Here is a 20,535-nt window from a genome sequence, read left to right as displayed (position 1 = left end):
GGGATTGTACTCCGGGAGCTGAGCTGCCGGACTGCCGCCGAGCTCCCCGCGCCAGAGCTGCAAGCCTCGGCAGCAGTTCTGCTCCCGAAGTACAACCGCCGGAGCTTCCGGACTGCCGCTGGCGGCGGCCGGAAGGCTTCAACGGAGGCCGGACTGCCGCCAAAGGGCTACCCCCGCCGGAGCTGCTCGTCCGCTGGTCCACAAAATCGTAGCTATGCTGATTGATTGAAGGGGAGTGGGGGAGTTGGGAGAAGTGGGAGGTAATATTCAAGTGTGCCCCCTTCCTACGTAGGTGGAGGTGCCGAAACTGACTAGCTCGTTTGGTAACTGTAGGCGGGGTACTCACAGAAATGCTTATCTCTCTCAAAAATCATGTACAGACTTTTTTCAAATTTTGTATGCGTGTGGGAGACCCAGAGACCCAAAACAACACCCCAAATCCCAGGAAAAGTGTTGTTTTCATAATATGTCCCCTTTTACATAAACATTTGTTAAAATTTTGTTTTATTTTCAACCCCTGAAAGCCTCATTCTACCGTTGCAGTGAAAACACATTTTTCTAGGTTTTTTGCCATTTATGTAGTGTGGCAACCCCCCGCCGTCGGGCTTGGACGAACCGTGCCAGCACCCTGAACAGCGCCCTCTCCCTGCACAGGTAGTCCGAGGGAGAAACATACCGTTCAGCGCGGCTGCGCTAGATCGCTCGTCAAGCAGACCCGGGCAATCATGGGCATTAGGATCACTTTGGAGAGGGAGACGGGAAAGGAGTCTTAAGGACCGGGCATGCGGCAGACGAGGAGGAATCCGAGTTGGGGACTGTCGCGGTAAGGGACGAATGCACCATATCACATTAACGCCGGAACACTCCCCCACAGGACTGAGCGGGAGAGGCCGGGAGCGATATCCACGGCGACCTCAACGGCGGACCGTGTCCGGAGACGCCTCACCCTTTCGCCCCGGGGGAAGAAACCTAAGTTACTTTATGATTTCCCTTTTTTTTTGTGAGCTGCACGTAATAAAACCGTTGCACCGCAACCCTGCTTGAGCGTTTGATTCGAGAATCCCAGCCGCCGCCGACCGGGGTTACCACAGTGGTGGAGAATGCAGGCAACGCGATCCCTTGGCTAACACCGAACCGGACCAGGATGCAGCCAGCAGAACAACCCACAACGAGCGAAGAGGAGATCGACATCCTTTGGAGATGTATGATCCGGATGGCCGAGCAGCTGGGTCGGGAGCCTGCTTAAGCCGCCCCCACGAAGCGGCTAACCAAGATGGGACCGGACGACGACGCTGAGGCGTACCTAGAGATCTTCGAGTGGACCGCGGTTCATGAACGGTGGCCAGCAGACCAGTGGGGCCGCATCCTAGAGCCCTCCCTGACCGGGGAAGCCCAATGAGCCTACCGGGATCCCACCCCCCTTCAGGCGGGGCATTATCCAACGCTCAAGCGGGCCATCTCCTCGCCAATTATGGACACAGCCTCCCGGCCCGGGCGCAGCGTTACCATGACTGGACTTACGACCCCCTCGGCCCAATGAGAAGCCAGATTTCACACCTCGTCCACCTAGCCGAGCAGTGGCTCGTAGAAGAAGATGGACCCAAGTGTCTGGACCGGCTTGTGATAGACCTCTGCATCCGATCTCTGCCCCCTGGTGCCAAACGCTGGGCCTCCGGGAACCAACCTGGATCGGTGAACGACCTCGTCAAACTCCTGGAAAACAACCATGTCACCCAGCGGCTGTGCGGAGGAACAGACAGACCGAGCGACGCGGACGGACGACGGAGACCCAAGGCTCCCAGACCCCGCCCTTCCGTGCCCCAGCCCACCCGACTCAGACCACAGTGGCCTGCAGAGGCCCCGCCCCTCAGACCCCGAGAGAGGAGTGGAGGTGCTACATCTGCGGCCAGAAGGGCCACCTTGCACGCCATTGTTCCGGAGCAGGGGACGTGTCTATGCCCACGGCCAGTCCGTCGGACCGGAGAGGAGGAGCTTGTCTCCGTACCACTTGCTGGTCTCACGAGAGAACCGTATCCCCAAGCCTGCCCGTACGGCTGGGGCGGCAAGACACCCGCGCCCTCCTCGACTCAGGGAGCGTGGTCACCTTGATCCGACCCGGTCTGACAGACGGAACTCCTGGACGGAATATCGAGGTGGGCTGCATCCACGGCCAAACAGAGACATATCCCACGGACCGTATCACCGTACAGACCCCAAAGGGGACCTTCGCGGTCCAGGGTGGTATCGAACCTTCCCGTGCCACTTTTAATTGGACGGAACTGCCCCATTTTTGAAAGACATTAGGGGCAGAGCTTCGGCCCCCCCGACCCCGGCATCCCGTAGCCGGCCCGCCTATACGGCAGCCCATCCCCTGCCATCCTGGTCCGACTCCAACGGCGACGAGTCTCCTGATAGACCCACGAGGGAGGCGGTACGCCAGCTACGCGCCCCGTCCACGGACTCCCTTCCACCCGGGACGCCGGACATGATGACCGCCTCCGAGCAGAAACCCTCGCCAGATGAGAGCGAGAGCCCATCCCTCAACGAGTTCTCCGACTTCCCACTGGCCGTTGAGGGGGGCGCGGACAGGGGCGGTCAGTTCGCCACTGCCCAGCTGGAGGACGACGCCCTCAGAAATGCCTGCCGACACGTGCGGGTCCACGAGGGTATATCACAGGACTCAGTGAGTGGCCGGCAGTACCCACATTTTAGCACATGGGACGGGTTATTGTATTGGGTAGTACAGAGGGGGGGAGAGGAGACAGAACAATTGATCGTTCCAAGGACATACGTGAGCAAGTTACTATATATGGCCCAAACCCACCTCCTGGGGGCTCATTTGGGGATGGGTAAGACTAGGGACAGAATATTGAACCGGTTTTACTGGCCTCGGGTGAATAAGGACGTGGAGGACTACTGCCGAGCTTGCCCCGAATGCCAACGCACCGCCCCGAGGCCCTCAGTACAGAATCCCCTCATACCTATGCCACTGATGGAAGTCCCGTTCGATAGACTTGGGTTAGACATTGTAGGCCCCCTTCCCAGAACTAGTCGAGACCACCGCTAGATTCTAGTTATGGTAGACTACCCGACCCGTTACCCAGAGGCTATTCCTCTCCAAGCCGCCACAGCCAATGCGGTGGCAAAGGAATTCATGTTTTTATTAAGCAGGGTGGGGATAGTCAAAGAGATACTGACAGATCAAGGCTTTTGTTTTATGTCCCGGGTGTTGAAAGACCTACTCAGGTTGTTACAGAACCTCCACCTCTGGACCTCCGTCTACCACCCCCAGACCAACGGACTGGTGGAGAGGTTCAAGACATTGAAAACCATGCTGAAGAAAGTCATGGAAGTAGACGGAAAAAATTGGGACCAGCTGCTTCCACAGTCTACGGCAGACGACCGAGAGGGCTGCTCGACATCGACCGGGACGCCTCGGAGAGCCAACCTTCCCCCCACCGCACCGTCATCGAGCACCTTGAGCAGGTGCGGGCACAGCCCAACAAGCCCAAGCCCGCGTGTACAACCGAGGAGCCCAACAGCGCACCTTAAACCCAGGGGACCAGGTACTCGTCCTCGTCCCGCCCACTGAGTTCAAGTTCCTGGCCAAGTGGCAGGGGCCATATGACATCATCGACCGGGTCGGCAATGTCAATTACCGGGTGCGGCCACCGGGAAGATGCAAGGCCATTCAGATATATCACATCAACCTGCTGAAGCGGTCGCAACCACTGACCGCCCCTCCTGACAGTGGCCGCTCGTCTACCCATTCCCCAGGTTCCAGTGGGGGAGTTGGTGAGCCCGAGCCTGTCCCAGGACATGAGGGAGATGGTGCTCCAGCACCTCAATGTCTTCTCAGAGCGACCCGGGAGGACCACAACCGCCAGCCACGACATCCGGACGGTACCGGGAGCCAGAGTCCGCCTCCGCCCCTACCGTATCCCGGAAGCACGGCGCGCCGCCATCAGGGCAGGGGTCGCTAGCATGCTGCAGATGGGGGTCATAGAGGAGTCCCACAGCATCTGGTCCAGCCCTGTGGTTCTGGTCCCCAAACAGGATGGGACATTCCGGTTCTGCAACGACTTCTGTAAGTTGAACAAGGTATCGGCCTTCGACTCCTACCCCATGCCCCGGGTAGATGAATTGATAGAGCGGCTGGGGCCGGACCGGTTCATATCCACCCTAGATCTGACAAAGGGATACTGGCAGGTCCCCCTCACCCAGCAGGCCCGGGAGAAGACGGCATTCGCTGTAGCAGTACCTGGGCCCTGCATTTACACCACCTCCGAGCCGTCCTGGGAGCGCTCCGGACTGCCGGCCTCACAGCCAACCCAAAGAAGTGCCGCATAAATTATGTGTAATCAATAAAACTGTAATTTGAAAAGCTGTCCCGTTACCATGGCCCATATTGAAAGGTTGCTTTTTCAGAGGTGCTTAATAACGAATAGAATGGACAAGGAAAAATTTACATGGATTGAGAACGCAGCAAAACTCCACGACGACAACTTATGGAGACACGGGAACATCAAACCAGGTCAAGGAAGCTTGGGCAGAGCCCCCAGAGGGAGGACACTCGTTAGTGCCAGGGCAATGGGTTATGATCCACAAACCACAACGACTAGCATTAGAGGCCAAATATGAGGGGCCATACCAAATTCTATTAGTTACTCGATCTGCTGTTCGTGTAGCTAAGAAGACAAAGTGGATACATGCAAGCCACTGCAAATTAGTTGATTCACGAACTTGGAATGACACTCGTTAGATTTGGCACGCAAACTAACTGATACGGGGTGAAGAGTAGGGAGTGTTTGTTATTTTCATTCCTTTATTTTCACGAGAGGTTAGTCTTCGAAAGATGCAAGGACTTTTGTCACCGCCTATCTAAGTGAGAATTCATGTTGGTTCCTTCTTGACACAACTGCTCAGCTTTTGAACATTTATGTTTGTTTTGTTTTATTTTTGAACAAAGGTTCACTCATTCATTCATTCATTCACACAAGGTTTATTGAGAACCATGATGACTGATTACTGATTACTGATATAACCATTTTCGAATCAAGCGATTTTTTTGCATGATAATTTTTTCATTGTTTATCGAATCATTAAGACAATGACAAACCATGATTGATTATTATTACTGTTGGAGGCTGTGACAATGCCTCCCCCATGACTGATACTGCACTTTTTCTTTGTTTCATGTTTCATCGTACCTGGAAAATCCTGGAGACACGGACACTTGTTGAGTCCTTGGGATAGCAGAGGCGGCTATCTGTTCTTGAACTGAACTGTGTCTCAGTGTTTGTCCTGACGCCCTACTAGGAACTTTCATCCTCATCTCCCAACGCACCTGCGGTGGCCATCAACTGGAGAAGAACTCTGTTGCAACTGCTACTCAAAACCAACTGAGTCATGATGTTACCAGTATTTTTTGTGATGTTGTTGTGCCATTTTTTTTAAATGGGGAAATTGTTCATTTGACAGCCATAATCTAATCCACAAAGATAACACCTTTTTACAAACTGCCCATGGGTTAGCTAATGCCGCGTTTCCACTGCAGGGTGCGGAACGGATCGGTTCGCAAAGGTGCGGCACGGGTTGCGTTTCCACTGCCAAAAGTGGGTGTAACGGGTTCAGCGGAGTCAGGACACAGTTCTTTGAAGAAAAAGGAGCGAACTCCCGTTTATTTATGGAACAAAAGGACAACGTTCCGTGTGCATTCCGTCCGTCCGTCCGTCTCAAGCTCTTATGACGCTCTCCCTGGCTCACAGAGAGCGTCTTCCCTCTCTCTCTCTCAACCCCTGACTGAAAGACAAGCAGGCACATAAATACACACTTCCTGATTGGGTCAGATTGCAGACACCTGTCAGCAATCAGACCCCATCACCCCAGCAGACCCGGTGCTCCATACTCCCCCTGCAGGCCAGACACCGCCCCACCTCCACATACCCCCAACGCCCGACACAGGCCGGGGACCCATCCGGCCGTAAACCTACTCCCCCCCCCCCCCCCGGGACGGGAGAGGAAGTCTGCCACGACCATCTGCGCCCACGGCCTGTGGGCCACCCGGAAATTGAAAGGCTGCAACGCGAGGTACCACCGGGTAATCCTCGCGTTGGCATCCTTCATCCGGTGGAGCCACTGGAGGGGGGCGTGGTCGGAGTAGAGGGTGAACTGGCGACCCAGCAGGTAGTAGCGAAGGGCACCGACCGCCCACCGGATGGCGAGACACTCCTTCTCTACCGTGCTGTACCGACCCTCGCGGTCCGACAGCTTGCGGCTCAGGTACAGCACCGGACGGTCGGTCCCCTCCACCTGCTGGGTCAGGACCGCGCCCAACCCCCTATCCGACGCGTCTGCCTGGACGGAGAAAGGGAGAGCAAAATTAGGAGCACACAGGACTGCTTCCCCACAGAGGGCTGTTTTAATAGCCTCAAACGACACCTGGCATGGCTCCGACCACTGGACTGTATCACGGGCCCTCTTCCGGGTGAGGTCGGTCAAGGGGCTGGCCAGGTCGGAGAAGTCCTCCCCCCCCCGTACAATTAACATGTCGCGTAAAACGCACATTTCTAGTCTAGGAACAGGCCAGTGCCTCTCACACTGATACAAGGTGTTATTTCCAACATTCCGCCATTTGTTATGTCTCAACAAGGATGAACCAACCTGGTTGCCTGGGACATAGCCAGGGCCATATACCTTATCAAGGGTGAGAGTACTTCTGTTTTCTTGTTCTTCATGTTTTCTTCAATATAATACTCACCCCAACCCTTTGGTTCGGTGAGAAGAGGGTTCGACAGCCAAGGAACACGTCTCAAAATGCTCCTCAACCGCGTCCACTATAGATTATTCAACCTAAGTCTGTATCTCACTGTATTACATCCTGGAATAAACCATCTATATCAACCCTCTTATCCAACCTGTCAAGTTGCTTTGATTTCGACTTCAAGAATTACTACTACGACGGAAAATACACATACGAACATATACGAACAGTTTAGAAATAAGCTGAAATCTAACACATGTATGATGCAGACAGAAATGCACTGTCTTAGATTTCCTTGACAATCAGCAATGGTGGGTCCAAATCATTTTAAATTCTCATGGCGAAATGGATTCCAATGAGACCGTTTTCTGGTCATTTTCTTTTTGCCCGGCCAAAATATTTGCTATGCGCAAATGGGGCCCAAGGGGAAATCTATTTAATTCAACATGTGTCCACATGGTGTCAGGCTAACACACACATATGTAGTGTGTGCATGTGGAAGGAATAGCCCAGAAAGTACTTTTTCCAGTGAAGTACGAAATGATCCTACATCCATCTCTTGTGCTCGCCTCTTCCTTGTCTGATGCTCTTATTGTCTCTTGGCAGGAGTGGATCCAATTCTCTTCATGGTGCACACCAATTCTCCATGAATAATACATCTCAGCCTCTGTTGGTGCGTGTAGGACTATCTTATGGACTGGCTGTGCGTTGTAGCTGCCAGCCTGCCACCCAAGTAAAAGCTCAAGGCAGAATCTTTGTTCAAGGGGAAAAAATCTCCAGATACAGTTTAGTTCACTGACACACTGACCCGCAAGCGACTGGCATGAACACCACTTAAAGCTCTCTGGAGCTGGCTCAACACAATGCTCCATCTCTGCTGTGTAGGCAGAACTAGCAGTAGCAGGTCAAAGTAAATGAATTAGTTTGAAGAGGTGAATGTCGATAGCATCTCATAAAAATATGATGGTTGGTGTTTCTTCAGTTGGCTACATTTTTGTATACTTGGTCATGGACACGATAAGCATGGATGTTTTTGACAAAGTCTTTGGGATGTTGACAATGAACTATATGAAAATCGAATTCAACTAGGTCTTTATGGATTGAAACTAAGCCATAATTGTCCCATTCTGTTATAGTGTCTGTAATAGTAGGGGTGAAAACATGTGCTCATTCAATTCATCTTGTGTCTGTAGACATTTATTATTAAATTAACTGTGTCTCCTTTTATTTAACTTCCCCTGTTTCTTTCCCTCGTCATCATTCTGTGTTTCTGTATCTAAATGTGTTGAGTATACTCTCCTCTAAGAATAGTGTTGTTACCTGCTTTGAACCTTAGGTATAATGTCCAGTGTTGCCGCTATGTGTATGTTGAGGTACCAAGCATAATAATTTTACTCCTGTGTACTTGTACAATAAGATTGCAATAAACGTAATTCTGATTCTGATTCGGGTGTTGGTTTCCCCCATTTTTTATGATCAATGAGTTACTATGCAAACACCTGCTAACGGCCAGACAGACTGCCTGCTCAGCTGGATTGCAGGACCATGCTGTTTCGTGCACCAATCCTCGTAAATCTACTTATTGTCCATGAGCATCTGCTCTGCACAGCCCATGTCCTAGACATAGGATCAAAGATTCATCGCCTGCTGTATGTGATCAGGATGGGCTCTATATGCTTTTAAGGAAGCTGTAGGAATGCAAGAGGATCCACGTCTCATGCATGGGTACAAAGTTTTCTCCTGAATCTGTATGTGGGTCCCTCTTGATGGATAGCAGTAGGATCATGACCATTGGCCTTTTATATAATGACATAACACATTATTTACAATTCCTATTGGTCATGAACATATGTTTTGGGATGTGTGTCGTTCTTATGCAGGAATTAATGACCATGGTATAAATTATATTATATTGTATTCTATTCTTCTTGACTCCATTCTATACTATCATTATTTTTTGGTTCTGATTCACATGAATCTCATGTAACATTTTTCTTTAGCATATATTCCATTACATTTCCCTCCAATCCATTCCAAAGCCAAAAAAACGAATAGCAGAGTTCATCATCTTGGGAACACCATTCATCAAAGTGGTGTTCATAATGGGTCCAGGATAGCTTTAATTAATCAAATGGTGTTATGTTGTCAGAAGTGGTCTACAAAACGGCTCCACATCATTATAGGATCCTGACCCACAAAACAAGCAAGCTTATCCACGGCTAGGCCTTTATTTACTCAAGCGGAGACAATGCTTGTTTCTTACAGACAGTGCTTTATCGCCTTGTTAATCGAGGTGATGGTAAGAGAGAATTACTGCTGCCCCAGAAAACTCACCCTTCCTCCCAGCTTCTTCCTTCCCTGGCCCAAACCACCTAGGGGAGAGGGGGGTGCTAGTGAGTCAGGGGTGCATTATACAGCCGGCCGCCTGCATTATACATAAGCGAAGACATATCTCATGCAAGACTACATTGTGTGTCTGCACATTCCTCAGTTAAAGCCTTTATTAAAAGGCTTTAAATGTGTACATAATTCATTGTACATAATATAACATCCTCAATACAAGAACTTTATTTGAACAAGTTGATTAAAAACCATGAAAATAAAGATTATGAATTGAGAGTCTTCTTTTTTTTATATACACAGTGATCCTAGAAAATACGCCAAATCCAAATGACATCTCATTGATATATTTTTGCCGGGTCATCATTGCTGCCGCTAGTGGGCAGTCGTGTCTTTTTTGTATGTCCATATAGTGACTGCCCACATAGACGCTGAGCAACTTGAGATAGAATTAATTTACCACTCATACACCAGCATTTATACACTGGCATGGCGACAGGTACCACGCATTTAAATTGGTTCAAGTTCCTTGTTCTTCCAAATGTTAAAAAATCAACAAATTCCTCCCATATATGGAAAGGTCTACATTACTTAATGTGTTCACAAACTGCATTTGTTTCCAAGAGGTTGGCTATGGGTCGACCTACAAGTATACCTATATAATGTTTATTACATAGGCTAAAGGCTTCAAACAAGACCCAGTTTAATTCAGAGCAGGTTTCTCGACTGCTGTTACATCCGACCCACACACATATTGAACGCATTATTTCGCTCCGCACTGTGGTCAACGTTCCCCTTTTCCCGGGGGCTGGTGGAATGAAACGCGTTACTCCTCCTCCGGTGTTAAGACGTGACTCTGTTCCAATGAGAACAGGTGGAATCCCCCGGATTCCTCCAATCAGGTGACCTCCTGCCGTGGAGCCCTTCGGGATTGTGGAGGAGGAGGGGCTCCGAGCTCACAACTTCCACACGGGAGGAAAAGTAGCCAGGAAAACTGCGTATTCTTTCATGTTGTGCTGGTGTTCTCATTCCGAGGTGGATCGGAAAGTAAACAAGCGGGTCACACGCGTACAGCGAATAGTTATCGTCAGAAAGTGACGTTTTATTACAGCGTGAAGTGGAGACAGTGAGTGAAATTTAAAGTTAGCACTTGTCCGATGTCGACTTGCGGTGCAGCGATCGATGGGACCCAGCGCAGCGATGGAGCAATAGCGTTGGATCCCTGACTTTCTTTTCCTGGATATATATTTATTTTTTAACGGAAGCGTTGTTCCTTCCTTTATATTTTTTCTTGTTGTGGATTATCACTGCAATCATGCCTGGAAAAACCAAGTACAACCTGGTGGATGATGGCCATGATTTGAGAATTCCCTTACACAACGAGGAAGCCTTTCAACATGGGATCAACTTTGAGGCAAAGGTGAACATTGTTAGATCAGCTGCATGTAATCGCGTTAAAACCCTCATGCAATCTGGTTAATGCTGTGAAACTGACAAAGAAACTAAAATGTGTATAGTTGTTGTTATTAGTATAATATTATTTAGTCGAGTAGACAGCTTGAAGAGCTGACTTGGGTCCGACAATGGGAAGCGTCATGTTTACATGGCTGCACTGTTCAGTGTTAGACTATCTACCAATGTATGATTTCCAGTCATTTAATTACATGGGATTTTACAGCAATTACTAGTGCTTGGTGCGCATTCTTGTGCATCATGGCCTGATGAACGAATCTCATTATCATGGATTAATACTCTATCAGGCTAACGATTTATTAATCAGCCTCAAAGCTATGCCTTATTGAGAATACTAAACTAAAGGATGGACTCATCATTTTCTGTGTGTGCAAACAGTACATCGGCAGCCTTGATGTGACCCGGCCAAACAATCGGGTGGAGATTGTCGCTGCGATGAGGAGAATAAGGGTGAGTTAAGTTCTTCTAATGGGTCCACTCACAAGTAGGCTACTCCCACCCAGAAGCTGATTTCAAATTTGAAACTGTTTATACAAAGGTCGGGCTTTTCCTCCCCCAGAAGTTGGTATCACATTGTGTAGCAGCAGGGTTGGCTAAACTGCCTGGAATGCAAAGGTTAGACCATTATTTGAACCACAGACTTGGTGTCCCCATTTGCTCCATCAGTGATTTGGACTAGGCCTTTGAAGCAATCCCCTCAAGTGGAAGTGAAAGGCAGGAATTGGCGCTAGGTCTCTCCCTCTCCTCCTCCCCTCTGGCTGTTGTATTCTTTGAAACTAGTTACTCTTTACAGCTGTGTAAAACCCTGGATCCACACCCCTTTTAAGTTGAGCAGCACCGCTTTATACGGCCTACTCAAGTTTAAGCATGAATGTTTAGCCTTATGAATGATGGTCCGATAAATACTGTCAGCCAGACAGGCAGTAGTATGCCTGGAAGTCACTAGGCAGCCTGACTGAAGTTATGACAGTATGTGTAGTGCTGCCTGGGCAGATTAACTCTTGATTTACTGAGGCTGGCTCCCATTCCGTTCTTGCAGAGGTTGCACAAAAACATGATGCTCAGCCCTGTTAATACTTTAGTCTGCAAGACCAAATGACAAGTGAACACCTGACATGACACACAGAAGTAAAAGAAAAAGTGGATTTGTTCTTCTTTGTACAGTGTTTTCTAGGAAGGAAACACACACACACGCACACGCACGCGCGCACACACACATTAAAGGCGCCCTCCCAATGTGTTCCTGTGGCAGCTGTTGTGCTTGTAGTTGTCATCAGGGACGCAGGCCATAGTTTGGCTCCTGTTATAGCCAACTTTCCTTGGGGAATGGGACACCTTGAGAATTCACCGAAAGGCCAGCAGTAACAACAGAACGGAAGAGCTTTGATGTCAACTGTTTTTATTTGATGTTTTAGGCTGGTGATGGGGTTCTATTGCAAAGCCGCACATATACTGTATACCGGACTGTTTTCGTTATCTTTTATACATCCAACATCTAAATTGCACATGCATAAACCAATTCAAATAATTTCCACATTGACTTTGTTTCATGCAACACTTGTACTCTTTATTGTACGGGTTGTGGGGCACAACCAAATGATTGGGACACTGTATGCATGTAAGTCCTCACTCACTGAAGTAGCCTGTTGTATTCTGTATGAACGCATGGCATTTATTCAGGGCGCTGAGTAAGTGATTGATGCTGTGAAATGTAAATCAAAAATATCGCGGCAGATATTATCGCCATAGATATTCACATTGGTTTATCATCCGGCCCTAATTTGGGTTTTTCTATTCCTTTGGTTTGTATGAGGATTTTAAAGGTGAATACAGCCAATATTTCTTAAGCTTACCTGAGACTCCTTGTCCCTGACTTCATGATTCCTCGCACTCTGCATCTGGTTTTGGGGATTCCTTTGGTAAAACGGTGAGAAAGGTTAATTAAACTAAACAATCAGTCAAACTGTTTCAGCGAGTGAATCAATTAACTAATTGGTCAGTAATCTATAATCTTGTCCTCATCAGTTATTTTCACAGAGCAGAGATGAAACCCAATCCTCACCACAGCCTCGCTGACCTCGAAATACCCTGCTGAAAGTAAAAAAAACATGGACTTCAAATTTTTTCAGTTTACATGAATTGAGAATAAATCACTTCTACTGGCTGTTATGCAACATGAACTCTTTATAGAATTTCTGTCCGAGTCGGAGTCAGACAGGTTGATTAGCCCCGGGGGGCTGTGAGATGCTGCTCTCCGTTGTGTGCACCAGTCATCCTTTTTCCACAGCGATAAACAAATGACTCCAGAGAAGGCCAAGCCCTCCTTATCATGGCAAGTCCTATTCCATTATGTCCACTGGTATAGCTTCTACAATATCCTTCAGTTTTCCTTCCTATTTCTTAAGTATAACATAAAAATGCAAGGAAACAAAGGAAAATGTAAATTTGATTATCTCTAATACCTGTTGGTCAGAAACGTATTCAGAGTTGATGATGGGGTACGACAAAGTAATCATAATAGAGAGGTGACATTTGACCCCCTGTCGCTTACCTTTCGGCGCGCCCCACATTTCATCACGTCACCTGTTGGGAGGGGGCTGTGTCACGATGGCCTCGGTAATGAAAGGAGCTGTACAACTTGAACGTCATAACACCCTACTGCCAAAGTACAGCAGCTGCTTATCAGGTGGGTGGAATGCGGGAGCCTGTCCATGGTGAATCACTAGGGGATTAATATGTCGTTAATCTTCCCTCAGGGGGCAAGTTAATTGGAAGTGGGGACGGTAGAGCGGCACGGGATGGGTGGAAGATTACGCACCCGTCTTTTGCAAGGTGGGGAAGGTGGCAGGACAGCTGTTTGGTGTCCACCTCTGGTCTTAACCTGGTGCCATCCGGCCTCTATTTCCGGGCCGGTTTTCGCTGTGTGTGTGAATGGCCCTTTCATCACTGTTACACTCACAAAGGGCAATTTGTTATCCACCCTTAAATGTAGGAGTTTGTTTGTTCTGTCTCCTTGAAGTGAAAACAATTCATATCAATATAAACCATTTACCTTGCATGAGAGTGTAATAGATGCCAAATTATGCGATAACAGGAAAATATGAGACTATAAATAGACAGCCAAGAAGTGGAATGGTAATATATGGCAGTTAACTATTTACTGTAGAATGAGCCAGCCAATACATTCTAGTTATTGGTGTCGCTAGTGTGTATATGTCTGCGTGTATGTGTGTGCGTGAGATATATATTTCATCATCACATAAAAATTGCCTTCCTGGGAGCAGGCAAAGGCCACAAATAGTTATGAGTGCAGCAAGAGTTGTAAAGAAGTACTGTAAATGACTTGTAAATCCTATATTAGGGAAGAAAAAGTGAAAGATTAGTGTACCAACATTGAACAACGTTGTTCAATGTTGTTCAATGAAACAACATTGAAATCTAACACCCCCTTAGAGACAAGAGAAAGAACTGGATAAGAAAAAAGCTTTTTTCTATGCAGCTTCTGCTTTCTCATTTCAACCATTGTGTTATTTGTTTTAATTAGAAGCTGCTAGGTTTTACCTGCTGCTGTGTGATTGATGTTAACTACATAAAGAAGGCTCTGCACCAGTCCATTAAATGGGCTGCGTGTCGAATATGGATTGTGTTAATAGGGACTTGTAATCCCTAACTTCCATCACTGCCCTTTGCTGCTGTTCAGTTCCAAACATGAGTCCCTTTGCCATCCAGTAAAATAAGAAAAATAAAAGTTAATCATCAGAGGGGGCGATGACAAATAAAATGATCATGAAAGCCTTTGGGGAGTCCCTTTATGCCAAAGTTACAATTGTTACATCCTCTGGCTTACTTTTCCAAACTGCAGTTTTAGCTTGGAAAAAAAGCATTTGCAGATAAAAAGTGGAGAACAACGCCTCTCTTCATACACAGAAGGCCGAGGGCGAAACTATTTTGCGGCATCATTTTAAGAACCTGTTTACCAGATACTTCTTATCTTTCTCTGAAGAAATTATATGTTTAAGGGAGTTAGTTATTCTGCTTTCTGAATGCATCTTGTCAAATGTAGAATATAGAACCATATGAAACAATATCACTGGTTGCAAAAAAAAAGGTGAAGCATGCAATAAGACCTTCAGGGAGGGAGTTTCTAGTGTAGGGTACGCCTCTTGGATGTTCGGCTATATCAAAATCTATCAATATTTTTACAACACACCTTTTGGTTTAGCTTTCTCCTAATCACTTATTGTGTAATTTTGATTATTTATTGTTCTGGTTGCGCAAACGCATCGCCATAATTCTCATTTCCTTTCAATCCCATATCTTGCAATTGTGTTAATGGACTGGGTTAGGTGGCTTCACTATGTAAAAAAGGTTTGATTTGATGATAGTCCAGGTCAGCAGTTTATCAGATCAGTGGCTTTTCTGCAGCATCTCCAATCCTATTGCTTGTGTGTAAATCTGTGTGTAAACCGCTCAGCATTCTCTTGTACGATTGCCAAGAATATTTGGTTTGGTTTCCTTGGAGAAACTATGGCGCCCTCAATGCCCTCTATACATCACCTCCTGACCCTCTTCCTTCGACTGTCTCCTTTTCTGCCGTTTTCTTCTCTTTGTATAACGTCCATCTGTCTGTTTTTCACCCCTGTTCTCTGGTCTGTCTCTCACTTGACACCCCCCTCCCCCTTTCTCGCACCAAAACCTCCTGCTAACGGCCGATCACCTTCCAGCATTCTATCTGACCGGTCACATTGCCCTTCTCTTCTTCAGAGCGCCAGCGAGACTTTCGGCTGATTCACGAGTTCCTTTCTCTGAGAGGCGGGCGTGGGCGGTTTGTTGGTGTGGGGGTTGACAAATTGAGAATGCTGCGTTAATACCATTTTGCTCCACTTTTAATTAACATCCTGCACCGACGCTGTATAACTCATTTTCACACTTTCTCTTTTTTTCTCTGGTTACTCTCTTCATGAGGAGTTCTAATCCAGAAGAGAACTTCAAAACAACCATAAATCCACCACCCCCCCAGACCCTCCCCACCTCCCCCCCAATGTCTTACTGTTGGGGTGTCATGAAACATTTTGATGTGCCTGCCTGTGTAGCCAAGAATTTACTTAATAAGTGGTTCAACATCTGCAACACTATAAATCCATTCAAATATGTGTCGGGTACCTTGATTCTGGAGTGTTCTGGACTCTAGAGTATACTCTTGTCATTTTAACTTTTGAAAGCTTGAAAATACTTTTCTAGGCCATTTCAGAATGTCCTCCGGGTAAATGGAGCGGTTCTTTCTATCTTCACAGCTCATAGAAGTGATGTTCACACAAACCCAGATGTAACATATGGTAACAGACCCAGAGCTACCAGACTATCCATACAGCTTCAAAACAAACCTACATCATTATGAGGCAAAACATCTGCTTCCATTCCATGAGCTTTAAATGATCTACGCCTTGGACATCCTTACCGACTCAATAAAATTACAGATATCTGTGGAAAGTTAATGGAATGAGTAGGAGTTTCCAACCACATCTTCTGCAACAACATATATTCAAATGTGTTACGGATCTGTAAGCGACAGACAATATCAAACAATTTCCACTGTTCCACCAAGACTTGTGAAAGTACTGGTTTTAGTTTGAGTTAAAACCCAGACTTGAGGTTGCATTTTAGAGACTTGTATGTGAAGATACTGGCTCTGTGTGCAGAGGCATGCAATCCTTTCGCTCTAAAAGTTGCATGGAAGATGACTCATTCACCACTCAGTAGGACAATGACCCTTAACAGGCATTGAAGGTATTTCTATTGAGAACTCCATAGAAATGCAAGGAGTGCTAATTGTGAAGGAAAAGCAAGTTTTCCTTCACAATCACAATGCCAGCCAACGGCAATTGTGTTCATAAAAAAAATACCCCACAAGACTTTGGTGCCATTAGATACAGACTAACTCTTCACTAAATATAATGTGGCTGAATGCAATACTATTGAGTGCCCTATCAGGTTGATTTGCTCATACTTTCGAGCTACAAATTCTCTTGTCAAGACAGAATTTCACAAATGAACCCCTATACCGAGGGTTTGAGGGGTTGCATGCTTATCTAAATATAGGTCATCTTCTATTGTAGCATATCATAACATATTTTTAATTCAGCACTTTGGATTTACAGGGGAAACATGTTGATGCTCTTCGCTCAGTGACTGTTGATATTTTGTTCTTGCTCTTTTCAAAAGTTGTCTGTTATCATAGGTCTTCCTTCAATCAACTTTTTTGTGGAACTGAACAACTTTACATCATTAAGTTACAGGAATGGTGTTTAAATCTTTTACATCATTTTCCAGGATCCTCCCAGTATCTCTCCCCAGTCTCTGTAAGGGACTCAAAGACTACTTTTTTCTCCTTATCATGTTTCTCAGCAATGTGACCTTTCAAGTTATGTTATGTTGATACACTGATCAACATCAAACTACAGCATGTGAACTTTGTCATACTCCATTATAATCTATGTTGAGGGAAACAAAAAATCCTGCTATTAGTTTGTTTGTTTAATAATCCACAGACATACTTGCGGCAACTTAAAATTGGTGACCAATTGGGTGCTCATTTGAAGCTGTTCAGTCTGATCTGTTTGTTTGAGGACGGGTGGGATTGGGGTGTGGCTGCTATCCCACTTCCAACAAATCTGTTTGCATTTATTTTTTTTGCACACTTCAAAAACCATGAGTCTCGCGCGTCTTTCCCCGTCAGTCAGCCCAGCTCATATGTTCTCTCCCACATCCGAGGTGTCCGTGTATCTGTTCGTCTGTGTTTGAGTGTAACTGGCAGGAATGAGAGCGAGGGACCAGAGGGGAGAAGACGCAACAATCGAATAGGGCGATTGCGCATCGAGAAGACATGGAGCCTTGTCTCCTTCGGGGAGGTCATTATATCGGCCCACACACACTTCCCACGATGCCTGGTGCTGACAAGTTCAGGAGTTCCCTGTTGCATTGACATCTTTTCTGCTTTAACTTGGCGCGAAGTGCACTTACTTACTGTACGTCGGTACGCTCCTCGTGACTACTTAACCATCCCCCACATTATTCCCACCCTCTTTATGTCGATCCCCGACGCCCCATCCTAATCCCATTCCGTCTCATCTCATTTTAAAGGCATGCACCGAGATATCTGTAAATGGCAGTTTGCCAGTCTAAAGGCCCATTCACACCCTACGGTAAATACGGATAGGAACCCTTTCGTCCGGTCCCGGAGGTCGTTTCGTCCGTCAGTGGGTCCGTCGCCTCTGAGGTTACGAATCTGGAGTGCTCTGGGAGAATCGGAGCAATTCCAACGGATATGGAGGCGGCAGTATAGAGTCAGAAGTCCAACCATTCGCGAAAATATAGAGAGTAGTATATCTGATGTGTATATATATTGTATTTAACATTTTATACTTATATTATACTATATGCCTGACATTTTTATTTTATTGTTCACCTGCTTTGGCAATGAGTTGTAACTGGTCATTTAAAAATGGCGTAAAATTTTGAGGGGAGAAACTGCGGGTTGGTGAGGGGTGTCACATCACAAGCTAACACCGTGTAGGTCTACACTTTTTGTCGATTTCGGATGACACAAAGCAAGATAATCTCCTCTACATATGCCATGTTTGCGATTGTCGATGCCAGTAATTTGTCACAATCGCTCTAGAGGATGTATCGTGCAACATCCATAACAACGCTGAAACCGGACGGAGGTATGAAGGGTATTCCCGGAGACAACGTTTGGTACGGACCGGATATAGTCTCACACAGATGCAGAGGAGTTGTTTAATTCCAAATTCCTCATTGTGTGTACAGAAAGGGTGTTCGCTGGGTTAACATTTGCTTTTTCGTTAATCGCTTCTGTTGACTTGCATAGTTACAGTGGCCCTAGTTCTTGTTCATGAAAATATTATATCAAATACTTTCCAATCATTTAATGTGTTTTGAATAGTCGCCTATTCAATACGAGTGGCAGTTACAAAACAGCATCAAGATTTTAGTCTTGTCTAACACACAGATAATTTGCCACTATTCTGACCACAGTGGTCATTATGCCATGCCTGTCATGCACCACTGGCACAATAATATAATCAGCTGCTTCCGGCTTGTTGGTCTAAGTGGAAGGTAACCTGTCAGGGGTGAATCTCAACTAGCCTAATGACCACAGAGGCAAAATTTTGCATATTGTATAGCTTTGACCAGAGGAGTATCAACGGCAGAAAAATGTGCAGTGCAGAAGAAAACGAAAGTTCATCCTGTGTTTACACAAGCTTAGGTCTCCCTAAGCTCCCTAAGCTTGTCTCCTTTTCCAGTGTTGTCCCATACCTGCATAACAAGTTGGACTGGGATAATGCCATTCAATTCAGACTCCTAAGAGGTGGGATCGCAAGCACACATGCACAAGCGCACACGCATACACATACACGGGCGCACACAGACACAAACCCACGGACACACACACAGGCGCACAGACACACACACACACACGGACACACACATGGACACGCACACACGGGCGCGCACGCACACTTGGTGCTGCTTGGCGACGCAACGCAAGTGATGAATGAATGCATTAGGGAAACGTTCACTTCCACATTTCCACAGATGCATTCCCATTCCCGGCTCACCGCATACCCTACGAAGCATATGGACAGCTGCGGTTGGTATCTATAAGCCTACTTGAAATGAAACATCGGTCTGTGAAGGTATTGTCGTTGGCATGCAGGCAGGCAGGCAGGCAGGCAGGCAGGCAGGCAGGCAGGCTGGGGTGAGCAATAATGTGATGCAGTCATCTGCTGCTCCCGGGCCGACCTTGGAGCAGCGCCGCTCATCCATCAGCCCTGAAACTCTACTTTATCTCAGCGCATCCTCCCTCTCTCCCTCCCGCCATCGTCCTTATCACCCGCTATCTCCCACCCTCCCATCCCTGCTATCTTCCTCCTGCATCTCTCCTGCATCCTCTCTGCACATTCGGCGAGGTGTCGTTATACTACAGCTAGCCCTTCTCTCCAAATCCTCAGATTGAGTTCTTGTCTATTTGTGTGGCCAAACACGCACACATACATGCGCGCCGACACCCACACAAACACATGCACACACCCACACACATAGACAATTGTTATGAGCCTCCTTTCAAACCAGCCATTGTTGGGTTTTTATCACTCCGATAGCCCTGCCCGGCTGTGTCTCCGATCCGTCGTCGGCTCTCCATGCAGAGGCGTGGAGAAGTAATTGGATAATATCAGATGGTTTTCAACTGCCATTACCTCAAATGAATGTGTCTCTGTTAATAGATGTGTGCTGCTGAACAAAAGGAAAAGCTGCAGGAAGGAGGAGGTGTTGCTTTTTTCCGTGCGTGCGTGCGTGAGTGCGTGCGTGTGTGCGTGCGCTTGCGTTTTTAGAAGGAGATGATGCACTCGCTCAGTCACACTCCTATACTGTCGTAATGACAGTATAGGATCATCTATCGTCCTGTAGTGTCAACAACAAGGCTTTACTCGGTGCAGCAGGTTTTAGCCACCCCTCCCCCCCATGGTACACCCTCCCACGGTGGCAGTGAACTGACTCATTACAGCTGCAACGATCAGTCGACAGCAGATTAATCAGCGCTATAATGTTGATAATTATTTATCATTTGGGTAATTTATCAAATACATATACCACACATTTGCTGCTTAATGCTTTGTAAATTTATTATTTGCTCCCTGGCTCATTCTAAAATTAATAGTTAAATTTTTCTTTGCTGCTTTTCCGATGAAGCAATGGCATTTATGATGTCACTTCGGACCCTGTTTACCTGTGTTGGGTAATTTGCTATTAATGACATTTCAAAGATAGATTATAGTGTAAAATTATCTTAATTTGCAGCGCTACATCTCTCTCCATCCTATCCCAGCAATCTTTACTATTTCATGCCTGTATCTAGCAAACTTACATTTTTAACTTTT

General features: G+C 46.8%; 1 protein-coding gene across 2 annotated transcripts in view; it reads left to right on the top strand.

Moving 5' to 3' along the window:
* Nucleotides 1-10,049: 10,049 nt before the first annotated feature.
* The window catches only part of nos1apa (nitric oxide synthase 1 (neuronal) adaptor protein a), a 99,104-nt gene continuing 88,618 nt past the window's right edge, over nt 10,050-20,535 (top strand). For both annotated transcript variants that reach the window (XM_056604617.1, XM_056604616.1), the window contains exons 1-2: nt 10,050-10,523; nt 10,955-11,026. In XM_056604617.1, the coding sequence (XP_056460592.1) occupies nt 10,419-10,523; nt 10,955-11,026 (177 nt within the window). In that variant the 5' untranslated portion in view covers nt 10,050-10,418. The remainder of the gene's footprint in view (nt 10,524-10,954; nt 11,027-20,535) is intronic.

This window comes from Gadus chalcogrammus, chromosome 12, assembly GCF_026213295.1.
Source record: "Gadus chalcogrammus isolate NIFS_2021 chromosome 12, NIFS_Gcha_1.0, whole genome shotgun sequence".
NCBI lineage: Eukaryota > Metazoa > Chordata > Actinopteri > Gadiformes > Gadidae > Gadus > Gadus chalcogrammus.
This window is presented reverse-complemented; position numbering and strand designations above follow the sequence as displayed.